At 36.5% G+C, this 23,850-nt stretch overlaps 1 protein-coding gene across 1 annotated transcript in view; it reads right to left on the bottom strand.

The window, feature by feature from the left end:
• Positions 1-23,850, bottom strand: part of Macrod2 (mono-ADP ribosylhydrolase 2) — a 1,850,149-nt gene that overhangs the window by 1,428,484 nt on the left and 397,815 nt on the right. The window contains exon 4 of the mRNA XM_038330425.1: positions 2,791-2,820. Coding sequence (XP_038186353.1) covers positions 2,791-2,820 — 30 coding nt within the window. The remainder of the gene's footprint in view (positions 1-2,790; positions 2,821-23,850) is intronic.

Below are 23,850 nucleotides of genomic sequence, written 5' to 3' on the forward strand. Positions count from 1 at the left end.
TTTTCAAAGATTGACTTTCAGACGCAAGAAAAGACATATGAACATGAGCATAACCCAAGGGTACCAGAAGATGGTAATGGACTCATTCTCTGCAGATTTGCTTTTCCTACCTATGGACAGACTCTACAAATACCAGGGAAATAAACGAGAGGAAGCAAATGCATGCAGTGATGTAGATGATGCTTTTCTTAACTTATTTTCAAGAGTCTCAATCTGCTTTGATAATCTGAAAGAACACATAATGCTTGTTCTTTATTCGATAATTGGAAGCTCTTAATTACAAACAGCAAGGAGAGGATCTCAAAGATTTGTTATAGGATAGGAAAGTCAAAATCCAATGCAGAGAGTTCAGAATGTTCCTCATGTTTCATTTTTGAATAAAACCTTCCAAAAATCAAGTTTGTACATGAAAACAATTTTGGCACTTCCAGAAGTATATGAATGAATTTAAAATTATTGATAACCTGTTTTAAGGGGAAAACAGTACTGTCTTAAAAACTTGTAATTTGCCTTTACGATATCTCTGAGTTCCTAGATTTATGGTTCAGAAACTGTAAATCATGATGAATTTGGCAGCCATGTAGAAAAAGACAATAAAACTTATACATTTGGGACACAGAAAATTGAGTCTGTCTATTTTTTCGATGACTACACAACTAAATGTCGTAGTATTGCTTAGATGTACCTTCTCCAGTAGGCTAGAAGAGCCATAAAAAATGTAGAGCCAGTCTCTAGAGCCAATTATTTTTCCTTATACCAGCCATGCACATGAACATTTAAACAAAGCCACTTGGGAACAGAAAAGTGATCATTATGGCAGGTGTATACATGCAACTCATTGCTCACTCAACCGTCTCTCCTCTTCCTCTACAGTAAGCAGAATAATTGTTTTTGATGAGCATATTGCTCCCTAAAACCAAAAATTACTAGGATTGCTAGGAACAGATATCTTACCAAAGTCAGTATAATGTGATATTTAAGGGAAATCTGCTTAAAGATAAAAGAAAATCGACTCATCCCTGAAGATAACTTTTAACAGTGTTTGCCTTTTTTTTTTTTTAATCCATACTTGTCCACACTTTATGTATGACGGCTCACAGCACCAGCAGTGTTTAAAACCTTTGGGTATTGAAACAGAAAGCTAGGAGAGGAGAACAGAAAAGTGTTTAAGGCTTGACGAGACCATGGATTACTGTGCGACAGATCCAGGGCATCTGCAGCATGTGTTCATGGAAAGCACAAATGAATCTCTAATCTTTAAAGTATAAGTGTTTGGGGGCTCTTCGCCATTATGAGTAGTTAAAGTGATTTTAACTAATAAAATTGGTTGACTCGCTCTTTAAAAATAATTAAAAGCAATAAATGAATCATCTAACTAATTTGTTGCCACGAGTTGATAAATGTACTCGTGCAAACTCCATTTTAAAATTACACTTTACCTATTAGTCAGGTCTCCTAAAATACTTGTGGGTCTTGGAAGAAAATCACTCCTATGAGCAATTTATCTTAAAAATGTTTCTTTATACACTGTACTGGGTGGGAGCACAGGGAATAATCAAGATTCCAAGCCCTAAGGAAAATTTTCCCTTCTGAGTCTCTAAAAGTACAGTAAAATGTACAATGAAAAAAATTTCTGTAGAGTTTATTTAAAAAAATAATTTGTGGAAGACAAAATAAACAGTTATTAATCCCCTACTCTTCTATCTCATAGCAGACATTCTTGCTAAATCATCACAACGCTTTAGAAAGGGAATGCCACTCAGGTTGTATTTTGGGGAAGGCATGGGGTGTTAAGTAGCTCTTTCATGTTGTTTACAAAATACCCAACTTCAATCCCACACTTTCTCATGCTAATATAGGACATGCACTGACATGTGACAGAATAGGCAGCATTTTCGACTTTAAAGCGTTTTTTTTTTTATCATTCCAAATTCAAAAGTTCCATTAAAATTGAACAATGATATTATTTCTAAATAAAAGGTATACTAGGATCTTCTGTTAAGGCCAGTACATTTTTTAAAAGCCTTAAAGCGATGCACAGTCCTACCTACTACCTGCCAACTATATGAGAAAGAAAACCAATATCAAAGCAGGGAGGAGAGAGGGGATGGGGGAAAAAGAGAGACAGAGACTAAGCCAATCCCTGAACATCTGGATCTACTGTGACAATGACCCTATCCTAACAGTCTCTCCCAGGCATAGTATACATACTGCACCTACAAAAGTATTCTTATTCCCAACCTAAAAAGAAAACCATAGTTGCTGGATTCTATCATATAAAATTCTGCAGTGTAGGAATCTCTCCCTCTCCTTCTACTTTGAAGACTTTCACTTTCTTCTCTGACCTAACACAAAAAGTAAAGCATCAAAAGTAATTTCTCTTGTAGTTTTCCAAAGAAGTGGATGAGATATTACGATCTCTAGGCACAATGTCATGAAAAGCAAAACCAAGCAATAATGATTAAAAAGAAAAGAAGACAGAGCCTATAAACATGCTGGCACCTTAGCATTCCTTTCAGCACCGACTCTCATCTGCTATGTGTGTGCTCATGTCAAGAGAATATAGCCTCTGTGTGTGTCCCTTACATCAGAGATGACAAGAAGAAAAAAACAGTTAAGAATAATTCTTCAAACCAGAGCATTTCTATTACAAATATTTTCTGGGATGTTAGTTTTGTAGTTAGTAAATATAGCAAAATTAGCTTGCTGTAAGTATCAGAGAGCTTGCTAATCATCTTCTCATTAATGTAACAAAAATGCATTTGAAGTTAAGCCAAGTTCAGGACTTACCACCTCCTCCTCCAAGAAGACTGGCATTTGCTGTTAAGGAAAAGAAAAGAAATTGCACTTTAAAACATATAGGAGACACAGTGTAGCAGAATAGTTGAAACAGAAACTAGTAATGATCACGTATCTTACTTGAAGACATATATAGAAAATATGAATTTTCATACAAACACGATATCACTAAAAATTAAGGTTTCTCTATTTTATCTCTTTTTTCTCTTCAAATACCTATGTTTATATTTTTCCTTGTAACCAAGTTAAGTACGCATACATATTGCTATGTTCATATATTTTCTTGTAGCCAAGTTAATTACACACACACACACACACACACACTATATATATATATATATATATATATATATATATATATATATTGCTATGTTCATCTATTTCCTTATAACCAAGTTAAGTATATACACACATATATATGGATATATATATGGATATATATATATATATGGCTATGTTCATATATTTCCTTGTAACCAAGTTGCAAGTACAAACACGCACACACACACACACACACACACACATATGGCTATAATCATCTGTTTACTTGTAACCAAGGTAAGCACATATTGAAAGCCTTTTATTCCTCATCCGTATCTAAATTGATCTTCTGAGTTTTCAATTTTATAAAATGTAGATACAACAAAGCTACTTAGGCAATTTCAGTGATTTCAACGGACAATGTAACAAAAAATATAATGATAATTTAAGTTAAATTAACCATCATCAAACAAAACAATCTCTAGAAATTTTGCTGTAATAAGAAGTCAAACTTTTACTAAACCAACAGATTTATTTTTTGTATAGACTATATTTGGGAGAACGATAGAAACGTTAAATAGTGATATGTGAATTCTCACCTATTTATTCAGAAATTTAGCCTATATATTCCTGGAAGGCAAATAATATAATTCCAAGGAATTAATATTACATAGGATATTTATATCATCCACTCTAAGGCTAAGGGGATACAGTGAGAGAGGGGACAGAAAGAGTACAAGAGCCAGAAGGGAGAGAGACAGGCTGAGAAATGCTATTTTTAAGGCAAGACAGAGACATTGCAATCATGAACCCACAACTGCAGGTGTCTGCTCTATGTCTGAACAAGAACGGACAGGCAGCATGGATGGAGAAAGGGGTCATCAGGGGCTATATCCTTCAGTGATGAAACACTCACGGCCAGAGTCAGGCAGATGGGCAGGCATTAGCTTCAGTTGTGAGCCCACTAGTGACCTCAGCACTCTGGTGGAGAGTTCCATCCAGTGGTCATGTAGATGTCCCTGGTTAAACTAAATGGGTCACACATAAAACCTGAAGACCAGAACCCAGGAAAGAGCTTGGAAGAGAAAAAGAGGGTGATAGGGATGGGGGGGGGCGGATAGAAAAGGTTCACACAGAGTAATCAGAATGCATTGTATACACATAAGAAATAGTCAAAGGGCAAAATCAGTAAAAAGGAAAAAAATTTAAAATACAGTTGGGTTGCACTCAGGAAGTAAAATTGTTTAACGGCTGCATTGCAGACAACTGGCTGCAGTATTAAACAGTGTTATGCTTATATTTATACAAACAGTGGCCTTCAGGTGGAATTCCGCATACACTGCATGGTCTAGAGAGATGGCTCCAACATTACGTTACTCACAATCAAGGTGCCAATACAGTGCATTAAGCTTTATTTCCTACACTTACAAATCATCGGCACTGTTTATGCATGTAGTATAAAAGATTTTGCAGCATTATGAAAGCAGGTGGCAACCACAAGTTAAAAATTTAATAAATTATTTAGGAAAGAGGAGTCTTTTGGTTGGATTTTTGTGTGCATTTCATGAAATCATGCATTGCCAAAACATAAGAGAACTAAATGTTATTAGTCATTAGTATTAGTAATTCAATCAATGAATAATGGATCACATGAAAGACATGTGCGCATATTCACAGGTCAATCGGTCTAAATGATGTACTGCTTACTCCAACACCAAAGAGAATATCATAAAAACGCATAGACACAAATGCCTTAGGAGGTCCTTTCAATACATCAAATCAATATCAGATCATCAAACTCTGTCTTTTGTGACCTTCCAAGTGTATAACTGTCTGTTATTCTCCCTTTCCTCTCAGATCTTTCTCAAAAACACAAGCAGAACAGAGGTGCACTAACCAATCAGAAACTGAGCTCTCTAATGTTATCTTCCTACCACTCACATTTCCAAACCCCTCTGGTGCCATACCAAAAAGGTGTTGTATTTACACAAACACTATCTAGAGTTTAGTATCATATCCCAGGTTCAGCCTTGTGACTACTAACAAGGTCATTTTGCTGCAGAGCCTAAAAACAATACTGAGAATTCTCATTTGTCAACTCCTTTCTTGTAGGTGAATTCCATGACCAACTCATATCTCTTGGTTACTCCAGCCATTCCCTCAAATCTTACAACATTTATAAAACCAGATGGTATTTTACACACCTGCTTTCCACCCTGTTTGACTGAGAATTATCTGCCTGTGGATTTTCAAGGCCCCTGACATTCCATCTGCTGTCTTCCAATTTTCAGACATTCATTCATTAGAAAAAAAAAATATACCTAACACCAAATAACAACAAAAATAAGCAATAGCTCTTCACTGAACGCATCATGCCGAGGAGCACAACAAGGTGTTGTAGTCTATTTTGGTCCACCATTTATCAATAAAGGTGGAGGTGGTGCGTTTCCAGAGCCCCACCCAGAGCCCATCTGTTTAACCAGGCACTTTTCCAGTGGATGAGTAGGTGTAGGATTTAGGCTTTCTATCCTTACCAGCCATCAAGTCATTTTATATCAATGTGGCTCATGTCTAGATGAGGATATCTTTAACACAAATATAGAAGTAATGTTCTTCAGTAAATTGCCAAAAATAGGCAAAGTGACTTCTAATATGGCATTGCCTCCACAAAGCACCTCAATTACTTTCCAGCGCTCACTAGGCAGATAAATTAATATTTCTTCCATTTTAAGGAAATAAAAAATGATTTTTGTGGGTTCAAAGTTAATTTCTTAACTATTTCTAATAAATTAATACATATCCCAATTACATTAAAAGCTCCTTGAAAATAAGATCTGAACTTACTAGTTTGTTCTGTATCAAATAATTTCTAAATAGATGTTTTAAATTGTGAGATAATTAATGAGCTTAGCCAATTCTTTTTTCATATAAGAAGCACTTATTTGCTGAAGTACAGAAGAACCGATCCTTGGCCCTAGCTAGTCTCTAAAATCAAAGACTATTATAGAGCTTTTAAAGTTTATTTGAAATGCTTATAACTCAAAGCATATAAAATGTATTTATATATTCATCAAATTTTCTTTCCATAATTACTGGTAATCTGGCTGCGGGCTTTTCTGGGAGTGTCACTAGGGGTGGGTGGCGGGAGACAAGACAAAAAGGATTACAAACAAACATGTATCATTGTTTATATAAAAAGATTTAGAAACTATACTTTGAACATGCTCACTAATCAGCAAATTTCAAATTCCCTAAAATAAACTGCCCAATTTATTATTGGGGTAGGGAGCAAAACTGAAGTTACAGTAATCATTTAAAAGATTTGAGTGAATTCACAACTCACATGAACCATTCCAACTGAATGGAGCTGTGTTTTCACTTCAAACAAAACTATCTGTTTCAGTGAGATGAATATTCTAGGAACTTATAACATTAAAAAATTTAATATAAATAGGAAAACTGTTTCTTGAAGCTAATTTCATAGTGGCAAACACGGTAAACTTGCACGATAGATAGATGATAGATAGATAGATAGATAGATAGATAGATAGATAGATAGATAGATAGATAGATAGATAGATAGATAGAGATAGAGATAGATAGATAGATAGATAGATAGATAGATAGATAGATAGATAGATAGATAGATAGATAGATAGATAGATAGATGATAGAGATAGATAGATAGATAGATAGATAGATAGATAGATAGATAGATAGATAGATAGATAGATGATAGATAGATGATAGATAGAGATGAGAGATAGAGATGAGAGATAGATAGATAGATAGATATAGATAGATATAGATAGATAGATAGATAGATAGATAGATAGATAGATAGATAGATAGATGATAGAGATAGATAGATAGATAGATAGATAGATAGATAGATAGATAGATAGATGATAGATAGATAGATAGATAGATAGATAGATAGATAGATAGATAGATAGATGATAGATAGATGATAGATAGAGATGATAGATAGATTAGATAGATAGATAGATAGATAGATAGATAGATAGATAGATAGATAGATAGATAGATAGATAGATGATAGATAGATAGATAGATAGATAGATAGATAGATAGATAGATGATAGAATACATATTTTACACGTATATGTATATGTCCCAGTTTGTTCTCTATTCCTGAGATAAAAAAACATTACCAAAAGCATCTTGGGGAGAACAGGGCATTTTGTCTTATATGGCCCAATAATCATATCACTAAGGGGAGCTGAGCCAGGAGCTCAAAGCAGGAACCTGGTGCAGGTGCAGGAACTAAAGCAGAAACCATGGAGGAGTGCTGCTTATTGACTTGCTTTCCATGACTTGCTCAGCTTGCTTTCATATACAACCCAGAATCACCTGCCATTAGTGCAGCATCCAAATGGTCTGGGCCCTCCCACATCAATCATCCTATAGGCCATTTTAATGTAGGCATTTTCTCAACTCAGGCTCATTCTTCCCAGACGACACCAGGTTGTATCAAGATGACACAAAACTAAGCAGAACACTATAGAAATAATTGAATTTAATGACTATGGGAATTTTCTATTCCTTTTAAACCCAAATTTAGGCTTTTAATAAAACTTACCAAATTTTTATAGGTATAAATATTCATACTTAATGTATTAAGCCAAAACTTTAGTGCATTGTAGGAAGTATTTTCTTGGGCTAAACATCCTAAATAATAAAAGAATATGACAATATCCAATATCATATTACTTTATTTCAAAATAAAATTGATTTTAAAAATTACTTCCCTCATTTCCCCCCCCCCAAAAAAATGGTGTGCATATCTTATATAGAAAAGATTAGCAAAAAAATTAAAATAGAAAAGATAATAAAAATCTTGGAAACATGATCCAAAAGCAAGGCAACATTGATTTTAATTGTATATTAGTTAGTAAAGAACTGAATAACTTGAACAAATCATTGTTATTTCATGTATATTCCACCAGAAAACAACCAACCAGGAATAGCAAACAGGATTTGAATTCTTCTGACTTACTACTACTACTAATAATAATAATAATAAAAACCTTGGAGTCTTTCTCATTTGATAAAGAACCTGGAAAAGTTTTACATCCAGTGAAAAGAGCACTATGCATGATTTAGGGCTTTGGTCAGGGTGAGGGAGGACAGCAACATTAACAGCATAGCAGCCATTTCTGGCTTACATTTCTGGGCCACAAGACCACTCAGTATTAACTGTTTTGGTGTAATAAAATCTTGTTGGAAACTCCCAGAGATCCCACTGCAATCAAGAACAAGACAAGGTTGTTCACTCTCTCCATATCTATTCAACATAGTTCTTGAGGTTCTAGCTAGAGCAATAAGACAACAAAAGGAGATCAAGGGGATACAAATCGAAAAATAAGTCAAACTCTCACTATTTGCTGATGATATGATAGTTTTCACAAGCGACCCCAAAAATTCTACCAAGGAACTTTACAGCTCATAAAAACTTTCAGTAATGTATGTAGCAGGATACAAGATTAACTCAGAAAAATCAGTAGCCCTCGTTTACACAGATGATAAATGGGCTGAGAAAGAAATCAGAGAAACATTACCCTTCACTCTAGCCACAAATAGCATAAAATATCTCGAAGTAACTCTAAAACCAAACAAGTGGAAGACTTGTATGGCAAGAACTTTAAATCTTTGAAGAAAGAAATTGAAGAAGACACCAGAAAATGGAAAGACCTCCCATGCTCTTGGGTAGATAGAATTAACATACTAAAAATGACAATCTTAACAAAAGCAATCTACATATTCAATGCAATGCCAAAAAAAATCCCAGCAAAATTCTTCAAAGACCTTGAAAGAACAGTACTCAACCTCATATGGAAAAAAAATCCCAGGAGTCAAAAAATAAAAATAAAAAGAAGGAGTATTATAAAAAAAATTGTCCAATACAACAACTGCTTACATTCATTCTTTAGAGTAAATGTATTCATCCTATGTATCTCATTATTATTTAGAGTCAGGGGTAGGGTACAGGCACACGCTTGTGTTGGTCAATGAACCAGTTGGGGTCATTGGTTGTCTCTTTCCATTGTGTGAGTCTCTATAATCAAATTCAGGTAGTAGGCTAGACTGTGAGCATCTCTATCCACTGAACCATCTCACCGGCATTTCCTTTTAAATTTTTATTTATTTGTTTACTTATTTATTTATGTGTATGAGTATAATGCCTGCATGTAGGTCTGCGTATCAATTGCATACCTGATACACAAGGAAGCCAGAAGAGGGTGTCAGATTCTCTGAGACTGAAGATAAAAGCAGTTTCTACCATTCCAGGGCTGAGAACTAATCGGCAGTTAGTACTCTTACCCACTGAGCCATCTCTCCAGCCCCAGTAGCATTAAAAAATATATAAAAAGCTTGAATGCTTCTTGAAGTTTATGAGTCTGAAAGAATCCAGTCTTATCTCCACGTAATTATTTGTTTTATAGATTCATTTCTATCTCACCCTAAACTATCTTGTCAAATGAGCAACAGGCTGAGAGACTAGTCTCTAAACATTGATCAAAAGTATTTGTGCAGGGCTTTTGTTTGCTTTTCATTGTATTATACAGGAAATTACACTTGTTTTCATCTGAACAGAATCCTGACCACCTAGCTCTGTTTATTTATTCTGATTTCTTATTACAATAGAGCACATGAGATGTCAAATTCTTGTTGGCAGCGACTTTCTCAGGAGCTCCTACTTAGAATACCAATTTCATCCACAACATGCTCTTACGAACGGAATGCCGTCCTTTATAATGACACAGATTTTATTTTCTATGCTTTGAAGTTCAAAGTAGGAAGTGCTTAAAAAAATTAAAATCCCAAGCACGTGTCTGACTCTAGAACACTTTATGTCAGGAGTGACCACCTCCACTGACAGCTGTGGAAATACAAGCCACACAGACAAATGCAACCATCAGTTTGGCAACAGCCTTTGGTTCACACTTTACTAGATTTACACCTTTCAAACAAATTCTACAGAATGCCAGAGGTTAGGGACAGCAGTATGACTGCCTGCTTTGAAGTTGACGAAGAGAAAATTAAGAGTAGGCGTAAGTGCTTCACGTGTAGAAAGCAGGCAGAGACACATGATGAATACTTTACATTCCATTCTTCCTGCAGAAGTCAAAGGAACCATTGCTTATCTCAGGGTCTGTGTTGTAGAAACTGGAACTCATCTTGAAGCCAAAGGTACAACACAAACCCCTAGTGTTGATAAAGAGGCACAAAGGCACCAAATTACAAGAGTTGCTTGGAATTATTAACAAAACCTAACAATAGAGAACAAAAATCAGCCGGACTGAAGTGCATGGGAGGAGTTACAGAGTTACAGCTGCCTGTTTTTGTAGCTTTTCGCATAGGCTGACTCTGGGTACTCAGCAATTTTGGAAAATTTTGAATTGACCCTCCCCCCCCCCCCCCCCCATAAAAGGAAAGTTCAACAGGATCAAGGATTGTTGAGACGCTTGTCTAGGACCAGCTAGTCAGGAGAACAAACAGTAACATCAACTCGGATGTTTTACTAGTACCTTCTTCTCACTACGACAGGCGTGCGAGCATCTGTGTGTATATGTATGTGTACACCCCCAAATTTCAAAGTGGCTACACAGCCCATATACCTGAAATCTATTGAATACCACTCTACAGAAGTTCACTAAGTTGATGGTGAAGAGAACAGATGCACCAGCAGGCAGCTCCTAACATCCTATGGTGAAGGTAGCTAACTGAAAGCCAGCGAATGTAGCATGCTCATTTCATGCCTGTCTCATCCTCTGGACAGTACATTCTGTATCAACTGTAATTTCAGTAATAATAATACTGGCTCAGTTACAAACACTTGATTACTTGAGTAACCCACTCTGGCGTTTTCCAAACAAAGAATGGACAGCATTTCTAAATGGGGTAGCGGAGGTATGAGTTCAAATGTAGAATGAATGAAAGATAAAGGAATGGAAGAATGAGACAATAAAAACACATTTGGGGGGAAATCAGAGGGCCACAATTTGGTACCTGATTGCAACTGTGTTAGGATGGAGCCAAACAAATCTAGATCCAAAGCTGGAGTCTATCATTGACCTTGAGCAAGTTTTTCAAGTCCAATTGATCAGCTCACCTCTTAGAGTCTCTGTTTGCTCATCAATTATTTGATTAAAAAACAACAAGAGTCATGTTGCAGCTTTGTGCAGAAGAATGAGAAGAGTGAAATGGTGTGCTAAGTGACTGGCATCCTGGCATCTGACATGCCAAGGCTTCGATGACGTCACCTTCAGCTGTGATCTCTAAGGTCACCTTAAGCTGTGATCTCTAATACACTTCACTCTGACTCATATCATTAAAGGCATCACGACCTAGCCTAAAGTCTTGCAAAGTAATGGGCCATTTCATTTCGAAGAACTGTACTGCCCTAGCCACACTATATAACCTGCCCTGCTCTATGATGTCATTTGGGTTTGTAAAAGAAGGTGGGACTCTGAAAGAAAATCGAACGAGGAACAGGCCTTTATAGATTTATTTTGATATTTTTATTGTTATTTATTTATTTAAATAGCACTTTTTTATTTATTTTACATGCCAACCAGTTTCCCTCCCTTCTCTCCTCCAGTTCCCTCCGTTTTCCCATCTACCCCTCATCTCCATCCGCTCCTCCTCCATCTCCACTCAGAAAGTTATGTTCTATCTTTGAGGCAAGGTTCTTTTAAGATCCAGTTCTCGAAGCCCATAGAGTGGATATCAGTATTTCTCATATTTTAACTGTTTTCTTTCTTTCTGCTTATGCTGATTTCATTTTAAAAGACGTATGATATCTTATGTCCGCGCGCCACTTTGCGAAGTCCATTTTCTGTGTGCCTCTTCTTACCCTGGCTCTTGCCGGGTTTAGCCACGGGTGCCCTAGCATGAGATGGTGAGTTAAGAGTGAGCACCTGATTCACTTTTTGAAGGCGGAATTTGAGCAGATCACGCCCCTTGAGCGAAGGCTACTGCTCTAGTCAGAGCTCTTCAGTTTACAGCAAGCCCTTCTCTCTTTTTGGGCTCTGACAACCTGCGCCTTGCCCCAGCTCTCTGGCCTGGAGTGGCAATAGCCACGTTGTTGGTAGCCCCTGGTTCTAAACAATTCCTTAAGGTCCTCCATATGGACACCTGATGCCAACTCTTAGACCTAACCTCTTTATAAATAAGCCCTCTTTTGAGTTATCCTAATTGGACAGTTTGATTTGAATTATCTTGGGACCTTGATTTAATGTGTATTCTTTATACAGACTGGGAACTACTGGTGGCTACCCAACACCATACCCATTCACAGACCCTCTTACTTTAGATTATATAAGGCTTCATCCAGTCCCTAAGCAATATAGTAAAATATATATTACTTAATATATAAGTATATTAATATTACTATTTTAATCAATTTTAATTACTTTTAATTAATATTAATATATTTAATATATACATATACATTAAATATATATAATTACATCATAACATGTTAGAGAATTGAGTATATTTTTTCACAAAAGATATGTGAAAGAGCAAATAGATTAAAGAAACCAAACTCCTCTTATGTTCCATTCTGGTCAACACTTTCTCTGTTCAAATAAATATAGACAGTTAAGTAAAGTGTCTATGTATCATTACAAAACAAAACTGCCACAAGCATCATTTTCTCATTCATGAATATGTGATAGCTCAAAAAACCAGCATATATCAATATAATGTTTAGGAATTTGTATAAGATTAAGGATATGGTAGTGTGCACCTTTAAACCTAGCACTCAAGAGGCAGAGACAGGTGGATCTTTGGGAATTTGAGACTAAATCAGGACTACATAACAAATTCTAGGTCAGCTAGGACTAAAAATTGAGACCTTGCTTCAAAATAATGTCTACATAAAATCATTCCTGTTACATAGCTACTTGGATTGTTTTTAGTATTTTTTCTATTACATATGAACAGTGCATTTATAAATATACTACTATTTGCATATCTACATACTAATTTTATAGAATGAATCGTTCAAAATATTTATGGCCACAGGGCATATACATTTTTCAAATTTAAATGTTTAATTAATTATTAAAGTGTAAATATTGATATATATGCTAAAATTAGTCAAAATTTATCATAAACAATAGAACTTTAGGGGCACGAGAAACATTGGTATTAGCTTATGACCATCAATAAGTAATCTAAAACAAAGTGTTTTGTCACGTGAATGAGGCTGTCTTTGACTTAAACACATCAGTAAAGTATCCAATTATACAAAATAAATTCAAACTCACCTCCCAAGTACTAAAAGGGTCTGTTATCTGCTTGCTTGCTTGCTTATTGTGTGAGAGGGTGGCTGTGTATATGATGTAGGGGGCATGCTACAGGGCTCATGTGGAGAGCACAGAAGCATTTTGTGGAGTCAGTTTCTCCTTCTATCTTTACTATGTTTCAGGATTCAAGCTTGGATCATTGGGTAACAAGGTCTTTCCCCCTCCAACCCATTTCACCAGCCCTAAAGGGTCTGTTTGTAAAACCAAGGCAGCTTATGTGCAGGTTTGTGTTTACTAAATAGAAACTAAAAACAGGTCTTGAATTTCAAAGCAAACTGGAGACTTGAAAAAAAATAAACAAAGAATTTCTATTGCTCTCTAATAAAATTCACCATGAATTTAAACTATTCTTTAGGAGCTCAACAATGAATTTCAGAAGCTATTAACTTTTTTTAAAAGATCTGGAGTGTTGATTAAAGAAAACAAAGAGACATCAGAATGCTTCAGCTCAGTAAGGGTTTCAAAGCTAAATATCTTGCTCCCATGATAACTCTGACTTTTCTGTTTCCTTTCATTTAAAACCAGCATTTGAACACATCCGTGTGTGCTACAGATCACTGGGTAGCCCTTTCTTTTACACAGGTGCAGCAGAAAGCTGAAGAAAGATGTCCTGTATTGGTTAAGAGTAATCATCAGATAATCACTCAGATTTGTAATTGTAGCCCAAACATTCACCACTACAAAAATAGCTTACACTTGTTGTTTAATTAGATGCCTAATACATTACTAATTAGTTTAGTGTCCCCAAGAAGCTGACCAGGTAGGTACTATTTATTGTTCATTATTTTCTTGATAAACAGGAAGGTTGATTCCTATGTACACGATAAAATATTGGTGCTGTTACGTGAAATTCTGTAATATTACACCCATGTTTACAGTCTTAAGCAAATTAGTAATTTCCGGTTGCTCACAAATGGCAGAATAAGGATTAGAAGACATATAATTCAGATTTCTGTCTTTTTCTATTTATTATTAACTTGCTAGTCCATGAGGACATTCTCTAGGAAGATCAATTCTACTTACACTAAATTCCATACATCTTGTTCCTACTTTCCCGATCTAAACACATCATTTTAAAGCCATATTCATTTTCCAGTTTCTTGAAGTCTTACTGCATAATTGCATAAGTAAAATGTGCTAGGCCATCAAGGAGCTGAGCTGGCTTGCTCACCCAATGTAATGCATCACACAAGTCTGAACTAACCACATGCAGCAAATTTGGCTTGTGATATAATCAACTTACCCAAATGTTAAATAAGACCATATATGACTCATTTCCATCAGAACGTCTGAGTCACCAATTACTGGACAAGGTCACATACATTGAAGCAAGCTTCTCCAGGTGGAACATGACCATTGTAAGAGCCAATCAATCAACAAATAGGTCATGACAACGATCTAAGCATCTATTATTTATTGAGCAGTTATTTTGACTTTATCTGTCTGGCATCATCACCAAAGTGATTTTGTAAACCTACAACAAATGAGGAAAATGAGTCTGTCATAAGACTAAACTTATTTGCCCATGGTCATGGGTTGGGAGGTTAATACTAAATCCCATGTTTATAACATTTCAGCCAAAACCAAATGAGTATTTTCTAGTATGCCAGATCATCTCTCAAGGGACCTCACTTCTCTCAAGTGATTTTCAAAATAAGGAAAAATCCAATGATTAGAATAATAGCAATATTAAATGTAATATAACTGATTTTTTAATCTAATTAGATTATGGAGAACAGAAAGCATTTACATGTGTAATGTGAATTAAAATTATAAAAATATTTTATACTTTCTTCATATCATCTACTAACATTTTTATATCAATCCACAATCTAAATTTCCAAGAAGTTATAATTACTTAAAAGGGAAAACTCATTTGAAACATTTAGTTTATATTATGATAACATAGCTAAAAGTATTCTGAATGCTGAAATAATTATGACTTAAGTAAGATAAACAATTTATATACATATATAAGATATATATACACACACATTTATAAATATTGCTATCCATGGGGATTATATTTCTTAATTACCAGCGCTTAAAAATGATCACGTTTAAGACAATAATGATCCATACCTTATTCACCAAGAAAATGAAACTGAATAAACTAAGATTTTATTTTGCTTTATTTATTTTATTACTTTTACCTGACACATAAAGATTGAACATATGGGGTAATGTTATATTTCCATGTATGTATACATTGCGATGTTAAAATCAGGATAAAATTTATATAACTTCAAACACTTATCACTTCTTTAAGTGTTGCTATTTTTCAAAATTCTTTCTTCTGGCTCCCAGAAATACACACCTTATCACTCTTAGATACTTACAGTGAAATACACAAATAAAATCCACTGTGCTTTCTGTCTCCCATAATTCTCATCCTTGTATTTGGGGTAATCAAGTAATAAAATTTTTCATTAACTGTAGATAGAAAAACTCGTAGTAACAAACTTTCCTATTTCTAAATTACACAAATTGAACATTTATATATATATATATTTACTTATTAATAATAAAATTTAAATTTTAAGATTGTGAGTATATTATGTTTATGTCAGCTATAAATCTTGACAACTCTCATCTGAAACATTAAAAAAAAATCTAACTTTATAAACAGCAAATTTAGTCATTTATCAACAAAGACCCTCTTTGTTCTGTGCTCTGGAGACAAAATATAATTTGCATTTTCTGGATATCAAAAAATAGTAATTACTTTTCCTTATTACGGCTCATCAGGCCAGCTGTGGATTCTATAATAGAGATTAGTTTTATTCTGGTGCATTGAAAAGCACTGATATTAATCTCCAACAAACGTATTATCATTGGTGAGAAGCTGATTACTGACTACTGAGCCTTTTAAAAATTATTATTATTATTTCATAATTCTCACAGGATAACTAAGTAGTACTTACTAAAAATACTTTCAACTTTAAGTCACTTTGTAATATCCAAACCTCAGAAGGAAAATGGGAGCAACACCAGCTAACCACTTTAAATCTTTACCCCATAATCTATGGACATAATGGATTTGGTGCTGACCAAAGCAAGCATAGACCCCTAATTTCACCCGTAGTTTCTAATTTAGGCAGGGTTATGTATGCTTCAATTTATATCACACTGAATTATAAAATATAGGACTAAATTGATGGCTCAGCAGTTAAAAACACTTGCTGCTATTACAGAGGGCCCATCACCCACATAAGGCTGATCTCAACCACCTATAACTCCATTTTCAGGGGACCCAATTTTCTCTTCTGGCTTCCACAAATAACCATGGACACACATGGTACATATACATATAAACATTTACTCACATAGATAAAGATGGATATAATTAAACCATATGTATATGTATATATGTCATACATACTATATGTGTTACATATACAATATAATCTATACTATAATTTAATGATTTAACAACTACTTGTTAAGTAACTACTCTATATGGCTGGAATACCTACTGGAAATATATAGCTAAATAAAATATTATGTCAAATAACTGTAACGCATTTATTAATTGTTATTTTGTAATACAATAGATACATTTAGTAAGGGGCTGAGAAGATGGCTCTCAGAAGGTAGGGGACTTGCTTTGCTAGAGCAAGGACCTAAGTTCAAATGCTCAGCAGCTACAGAAAAGCCTGGTACCTCAAGAGATGTCTGTCATCTCTACTCTTGGAGCAGAGGCAGGCAGATTCTGGAAGCGTGCAGGCCTACCAGTCTAGCCAATTTGTGAGCTCAGCTTCAGTGAAAGCCTCTCTAAAAGCAAGAGTGCAGACTTACGGAAGAAAATACCCAATATCAACTTCCGGCCTCCACACACATGTACAAAAGGACATGAACCCGTGGAGACAAATATTTACTATTTAAATGTCAGAGTCCTTGTTCTTAAAAAATCCTTTAAGGAAATTAGTTTTACTAGTTAATGATACTTTATAACGTATTTTACAGACTGGTAGTCTAGCCAAGATGGCACTGGTTACTTTCTTTTGGTCTTCCCACGCCCACCCTACTCCCTCTGAATACAACTATAAATCCTGGGGAAACGGTGGGAATGGCAGCCAGAGGAGGAATCTGATAGGTGTAAAGAAGAAGATGAGCAGATTAGGGGTCACAGGAATGAATAAGCTACATAGTCTGTGGACACCATACAACCCCATTTAAGAAAGATGTTGGCCTGTCATAGCACCCAACAAAGCAGTAGAACAATAGAAGGCATTCCCAATTAGCCTCATCTCTCCCACAGGTGTACAACAGTTCCATTGGCAGCAGGAAGTGAGGCAACAGCATCAGTAGGAAACATCTCTCAGGAGCACCACTGAAGATAAGCCAGCAAGCTTGCAAGGCAAGTGTCATCCTGCCTTGCTGGATACAAACTTCTTCCTTCTCCTCTGGAGACATAGGATCACACAGGCAAAGAGGACCTGACTTCTAACATCTCCTGACAGGGGAGCTCATAGGCATAAGCCCTTCCTACACAAAGAGACTCCAATACCTTGTGGAGGGGGACCTGAAATAAAGACCTTGTCACAAGCACCCAGCCCTACAAAGAATTTCTCTTCCCCACAGATGGGGAACACATAGTTTTAGCAAGTTTCTGGCCTCAGAAGTCATTCCTTCTTCAGCAGACCCAAGAATCTACTCCTCTACCAAGAGATAGCAAAAAAGCAGAGATGTTGGAAAAGAAAGTATCCTGGCCATAAAAGAAGCCAAGCCACAAAGCACTCTCCATCTCTCCAGCCTACCAGCTTAAGTCTTGCTCTTCCTAACCAGAGCCGTCAGGACACTTGACCTAGGGGATATCTGGCTAGCTCCTCAAGCAGCACCAGGAGGAAACAGCAGAACTGGAGCATACCAGATTCACAAAGACAATCTTTAAAAAAAAAAAAAGTCCACAGCTACCCTGTTAATTAAATTGTCATTAGAACCACATTCAACTGGAGTAGATCAGAGCCATGAGTGAAGCCTCAGCGAACAGTCACTGGAGGACTTCCAGGAGAATAAGTCTTCTAAACTAAACAGAGCCTCGGGATTGGTGTGATACTGGAAAGATCCCACAAGTTGAGAAAATGGAGCTGAAAGAGAAGCTGAAGAAATGGTGGCTGGGAGTGTCACAAATGAGGCTAAAATACAGGTTCACACTCGTGCAGCAAACCCCAAATAAGATACGTTCAAGTCTAAACTCTTAATTCTGAAGATGAAGAAAAAAATGTATTGAGAGCTGCTGGAAAGAAACAGAATTTGATGCATAAGGGAACGCTACTACAAACGACAGCCGTGGCTCTTAGCTGGTGGCCTCCCAGGCTCTCAGATTTAAGGAGCTGTCTCACTCAGATCTCGATTTCTTACCGGATGAATCATGTCCAGTAACTTGTGGACATCAGGCCTGATCTCCCTGACCATGGCATTGAAAGGCCCTGTCTTTATCCTACCTCTGAAGAGCCATTCACCTTCTGTTTGCTCAGTGGAACCCTTTGCTGAGAATACAGCACAGCCCTCTGCCTTCTGAGTTTAATCCCCTTTCCCATCCTTCCACAGACTTTTATCCAAGAATGCTCCTTAATGAATATCCTCCAAACTGATTTCTATCTTTACATGAGCTTGTTAAGGATTCAAAAACAGGTGTGATCGTGGACTAACAGTGGAGAACTCCAATTTAGAATAGAAGCCAGGTGTAGTGGTGCATGCCTTTAATCCCAGCACTCTGGAAGCTGAGGTAAATAGGCTGCTATGAGTTCCAGGTTAGCCAGTTATATGGTGAGATCATGTCTCAAAATTAGGGAGATGGATGGGTGAGTGGGTGCATGGATGAATGGATGGAGAGAGAGAGAGAGAAAGAGAGAGAGGGACAGACAGACAGACAGACAGACAGACAGACAGACAGACAGACAATGGCCTCACTCTCTGACTACCAGTTGTGAGCAGATCACAACTGGTACACCTTTCCCCTTAGCTTTGAATCCTAGTTTGCAGTCCCAAGGAAATGGAATACATCTCATTCAATATTTTATTATATAAATCTATTTTAAAATTTGATTAGCAAACATCAAATTTAGTTTCAAGTCAAAATGCGAGTGATTCAATTTTTAAATAAGTTCTCTATCCTCTAATGAATAGTATTCAAAGAAGGACATTTAAAATACTACATTTTGAAATGTGGCATGTTGAAACAGAGAGAGATGGTTTAAAAAGCATTCTGAAAGTTTTTGTCTAAAATCTTTTGATGTCTAAATGTTCATATGGAAGTTCCATATCTGAATCCTGTGAATACATTTTCTGGGTGAAATTTTAACCTACACCTTTATAATCTTAGAGCGACAGATGAACTTGGTCTAACTCACTTGGGCTAATCTTTTAATCCATCTATTAAGAAAAACTACCTTGTATTAAAATCCATTCAACTCTATTCCTACCCATCCTTGGTGAACAGGGATTATAACTTACTCAACGCTCTTGACCTAGTAAAATGGTTGTCTCCCAGCCTAGGACTTGAAGACTAAAAGATAAATTAGGCACTGGAGTAAGGAAGTAAAAAGTGTTCAGAATAACTTAGAAACTTCTTATGTATCAAAACTGATGCCTGCTGTACTGTGTATTACTGCATTCAATAAATATGTAACAAGTAAAACAGTTAATAAACGAATAGGTCTAAAGTGAGCTGGAGAAGAGCTAAATAAAATTGAAGTAAAAAAGTGAATTTAATATCCCTTACAGTTGGAAATTAGATGTCCATTACAAGAGCAGAGGACTATTGTATCCAGAGGAAGATCAAAGCATTGAGTGAGAATTCTAAAGAACGATTGTTGGCGCTCCCCTGAGTGTCGGACGAGGTGTCTAAGGACCCAGAGACTCTCATTTCTGCCAGACCTGATCACATGACTGATACTGACAACCATAACTAAAAAGGAGACAGGATTTTAACCCCAACTTCCTAAGCATTTCCCAGACAAATAAACATTGCCGCAGCAAAGCTTTGCTGCCCTTTTGGTAGTCGTTTTTGCTCATTTCTTTTTTAAATTGGCACACAAAGATATTCAATAGCATGGTAGCATTTCTTAACAAAGTGTGTTTTAGTTATTCTTGCCTTCGTGTCCCCAACTCTGACAGCCCTGATCACCCGTGATCCCCTCCTGGTCTCTCATGTTCTTTCGTATTCCATGTGCTGTATCCTTTTGCCACCCCCAGTCCCTCCCTCCTAATCATCTATTTTAAGTCTCTCTTGGTATCTTTTCTAGATTTTTAGCCTTTACCCACATTTACACATTTTCTTTTCTTTTCTTTCTGTTATTTTGTTGTTTGTTTGTTTTTCAAGACAGAGTTTTTCTGTGTAGCCCTGGTTGTTCTGACACTCTCTGTAGAACAGGCTGGTCTTGAACTCACAGATCTGCCTGTTTCTGCCTCCCAAGTGCTATGAGTAAAGGTGTGCACCACCACCACCTGGCCATTATATATTTGGGAGATTACCAACTTCTCATTTTAGTAGAGATTATTCACATTCTTCCCTTCACTAATTCTCCTATTACAGGTAACCATGTAGGACTTTCAAAGGACATCTTTGGGCACTATGCCATTGTAATGTTCTTACACTTCCACCACAAAGCAATAAAAAAAAAGCAAAGTCTGTATGAATTGTAAGTTTCCTATACAGATTGCTGTGTCACAACTCAAAACCTTCAATTAACAGAAGCAGTAAATACACTACCTAGAGAGTGTATTGTCAGCCCGTAATACCATGACCCTCTAACATAGCTGAAGTCCATTCAACCTCACAAAATACCATACCAGCAATAAACAAAGAAGGTACTCAATGCTGCCATTCATGTGTCAAAACCCATCAGAAATAACTGACTTCTAAAAGAAAAGTGTATTTCATGGATAGGTCATAGATGCAAATATGTCTTGTAATAGATCATAGTATTTATAAATATGCTTACGTATAAATATATTTTGAATGTCCACAAATATGTATATAAACTAACAACTTTTTAATATATAACATGTGTATTTCCTTTTATAATTCAGTTGATATATACACGTGTCTCTCCACCCATAAATATCTCCTGAACAGTTAGAGTTCTGCTTTCTATTTCTTAAAAGATCATTGACTTTCTTCCTTTTTCTAGATATATTTTTTTACATACTAATCCCAGTTTCCCCATTCCTTCACTCCTACTCCCTGAACCTTCCCCTCACCCCACCTCCTATCTGCTCCTCAGAGAGAGTAAGGCCTCCCATGGAGAGTCAATGAATTCACCATACTGAGGTAGATCAAGGCCTTCCCCCATGTCTAGGCTGAGCAAGGATTCTCTTCACAGGAAATGGGCTCCAAGAAGCCAGATCATTTTTAGGGATTTCTCCTGGTCCCACTGCCAGTGACCTCACAAACTGCCTAAGCCACCAGCTGTCATGGGGCTAGATGCGTCTTATGCAGGTATCCTGGTTGGCAGTCCAGAGTCAATGAGCACCCACTAGTTTGGTTCAGCTTTTTCTGTGGGTTTCCCATCATGGTGTTGACCCCTTTGCTCATGTTATCAGTCCTCCCTCTCTTCGAAAGGACTCTATGATCTCGGTCCAATGGTTGGTTCCACGACTAACCACTCCGCATCTGCATCTCTGTATCTGCTTCCATCACTTACTGGATGAAGATTTTAAAAGATCATATCTATTTACTCTTCCTAGGCAGATCCATGTATATCTCATTTCGGATTCTCTTTGTTACCTAACTTTTCTGGGGTTGTAGACTGTAAGCTGGTCATCCTTTGCTTTATGCAGTGAGTACATACCACATTTCTCTTTCTGGGTCTGGGTTACCTCACTCAGGATAGTTTTTTTCACTTCTTCCCATTTGCCTATAAATTTCAAGATGTTAATTTTTTTTACCACTGAGTAGTACTCCATTTTGTAAATGTACCACATTTTCTTTATCCAGCCTTTGAGTGGCATCTAGGTTGTTTCCAGGTTCTGGTTATTATGAACAATGGTGCTATGAAAAAGTTGAGCAAATGTCCTTGTGGTATGAGTGTGCCTACTTTGGGTATATACCTAAAAGTGGTATTGTTGGGTCTAAAGGTAGATTGATTCCCAGTTTTCTGAGAACTCACCATACTGATTGACAAAGCGTCTGTACTGTACAAGTTTGTATTCCTACCAGCAATGGAGGAGTGTCCTGCTTTTCTCCACATCCTTTCCCACATAAGCTGTCATCAGTGTTTTTGATCTTAGCCATTCAGACAGGTGTTAGATGGTATTTCAGAGTTGTTTTGATTTGCATTTCCCTGACGGCTAAGGATGCTGAACAATTCCTTACACATCTTTCAGTCATTTCAGTTTCTTCTGTTGAGAATTCTCTATATAGATCAGTACCACATTTTTAATTGGATTATTTGGTATTTTGGTGTTTAGTTTCTTGAGTTCTTTGTGTATTTTGGATATCAGCCCTCTGCCAGATGTGGAGTTGATGAAGATGTTTTCCCATTCCGATGACTGCTATTTTGTCTTGTTGACCATGTCCTTTGCTTTACAGAAGCTTCTCTGTTTCAAAAGGTCTCATTTATTTATTGTTGCTCTCAGTGTCTGTGCTACTGGTGTTATATTTAGGAAGTGGTCCCCTGTGCTGATGCATTCAAGGGTACTTCTCACCTCCTCTTCTATGAGGTTTAGTGTTTTGGGCTTTATGTTGAGGTCTTTGATCCATTTGGACTTTAGTTTTCTGCATGGCCATAGATATGGATCTATTTGCATTCTTCTATATGTCAACTTCCAATTATACCAGCACCATTTATTGAAGATGCTTTCTTTTTTCCATTTTATGTTTTATGTTAGCTTCTTTGTCGAAAATCAGGTGTTTATAGATGTGAGGATTCCAGGGCCTTTGATTCGATTCCATTGGTCCAACACTTTTTTTTTTAATTTTAAAATTGCATTTGTTAAGCGTGTGGATGTGTGTGTGTTTGTGTGTATGTGCATGCATGTGTGTGTGCACATGTGTGTGTCTATGTGTGTATGTGTGTGTATGCATGTGTGTTTTTATGCGTACCTAGGCATACTCGTGTGGGGCAGTGGACAACTGTGCAATTAGTTCTCTCCTTCCGCTATATGGATTTCAGGGGTCAGGCTCAGGATGGCTAGCTTGGTGGCAGGCACTTTTACCCACTGAATGCTGAGGACTGAACCCACAGACTCCGCCATGCTGGACAAATGCTCTCCCACTGAGTCGTGGCCCTGGATTTCTTTCTCTTTTTTTGTCTTCTTTTTGATGATGTGTTCTTTCCTCTTTTTATCATAAGGCTAATAAATCTAAACTCTCTGAGCCCTCAAGTCAGTTTTTCAAATTAAGACACAGAAACAGTTTTCATTTTTGAAGCAGCTAAAGGAAATGGGAAATTTTTATCGAGAGACTGCACGTATAAATGCCTTATCTGACTCAATCAGCAAG

Source organism: Arvicola amphibius, chromosome 5, assembly GCF_903992535.2.
Source record: "Arvicola amphibius chromosome 5, mArvAmp1.2, whole genome shotgun sequence".
NCBI lineage: Eukaryota > Metazoa > Chordata > Mammalia > Rodentia > Cricetidae > Arvicola > Arvicola amphibius.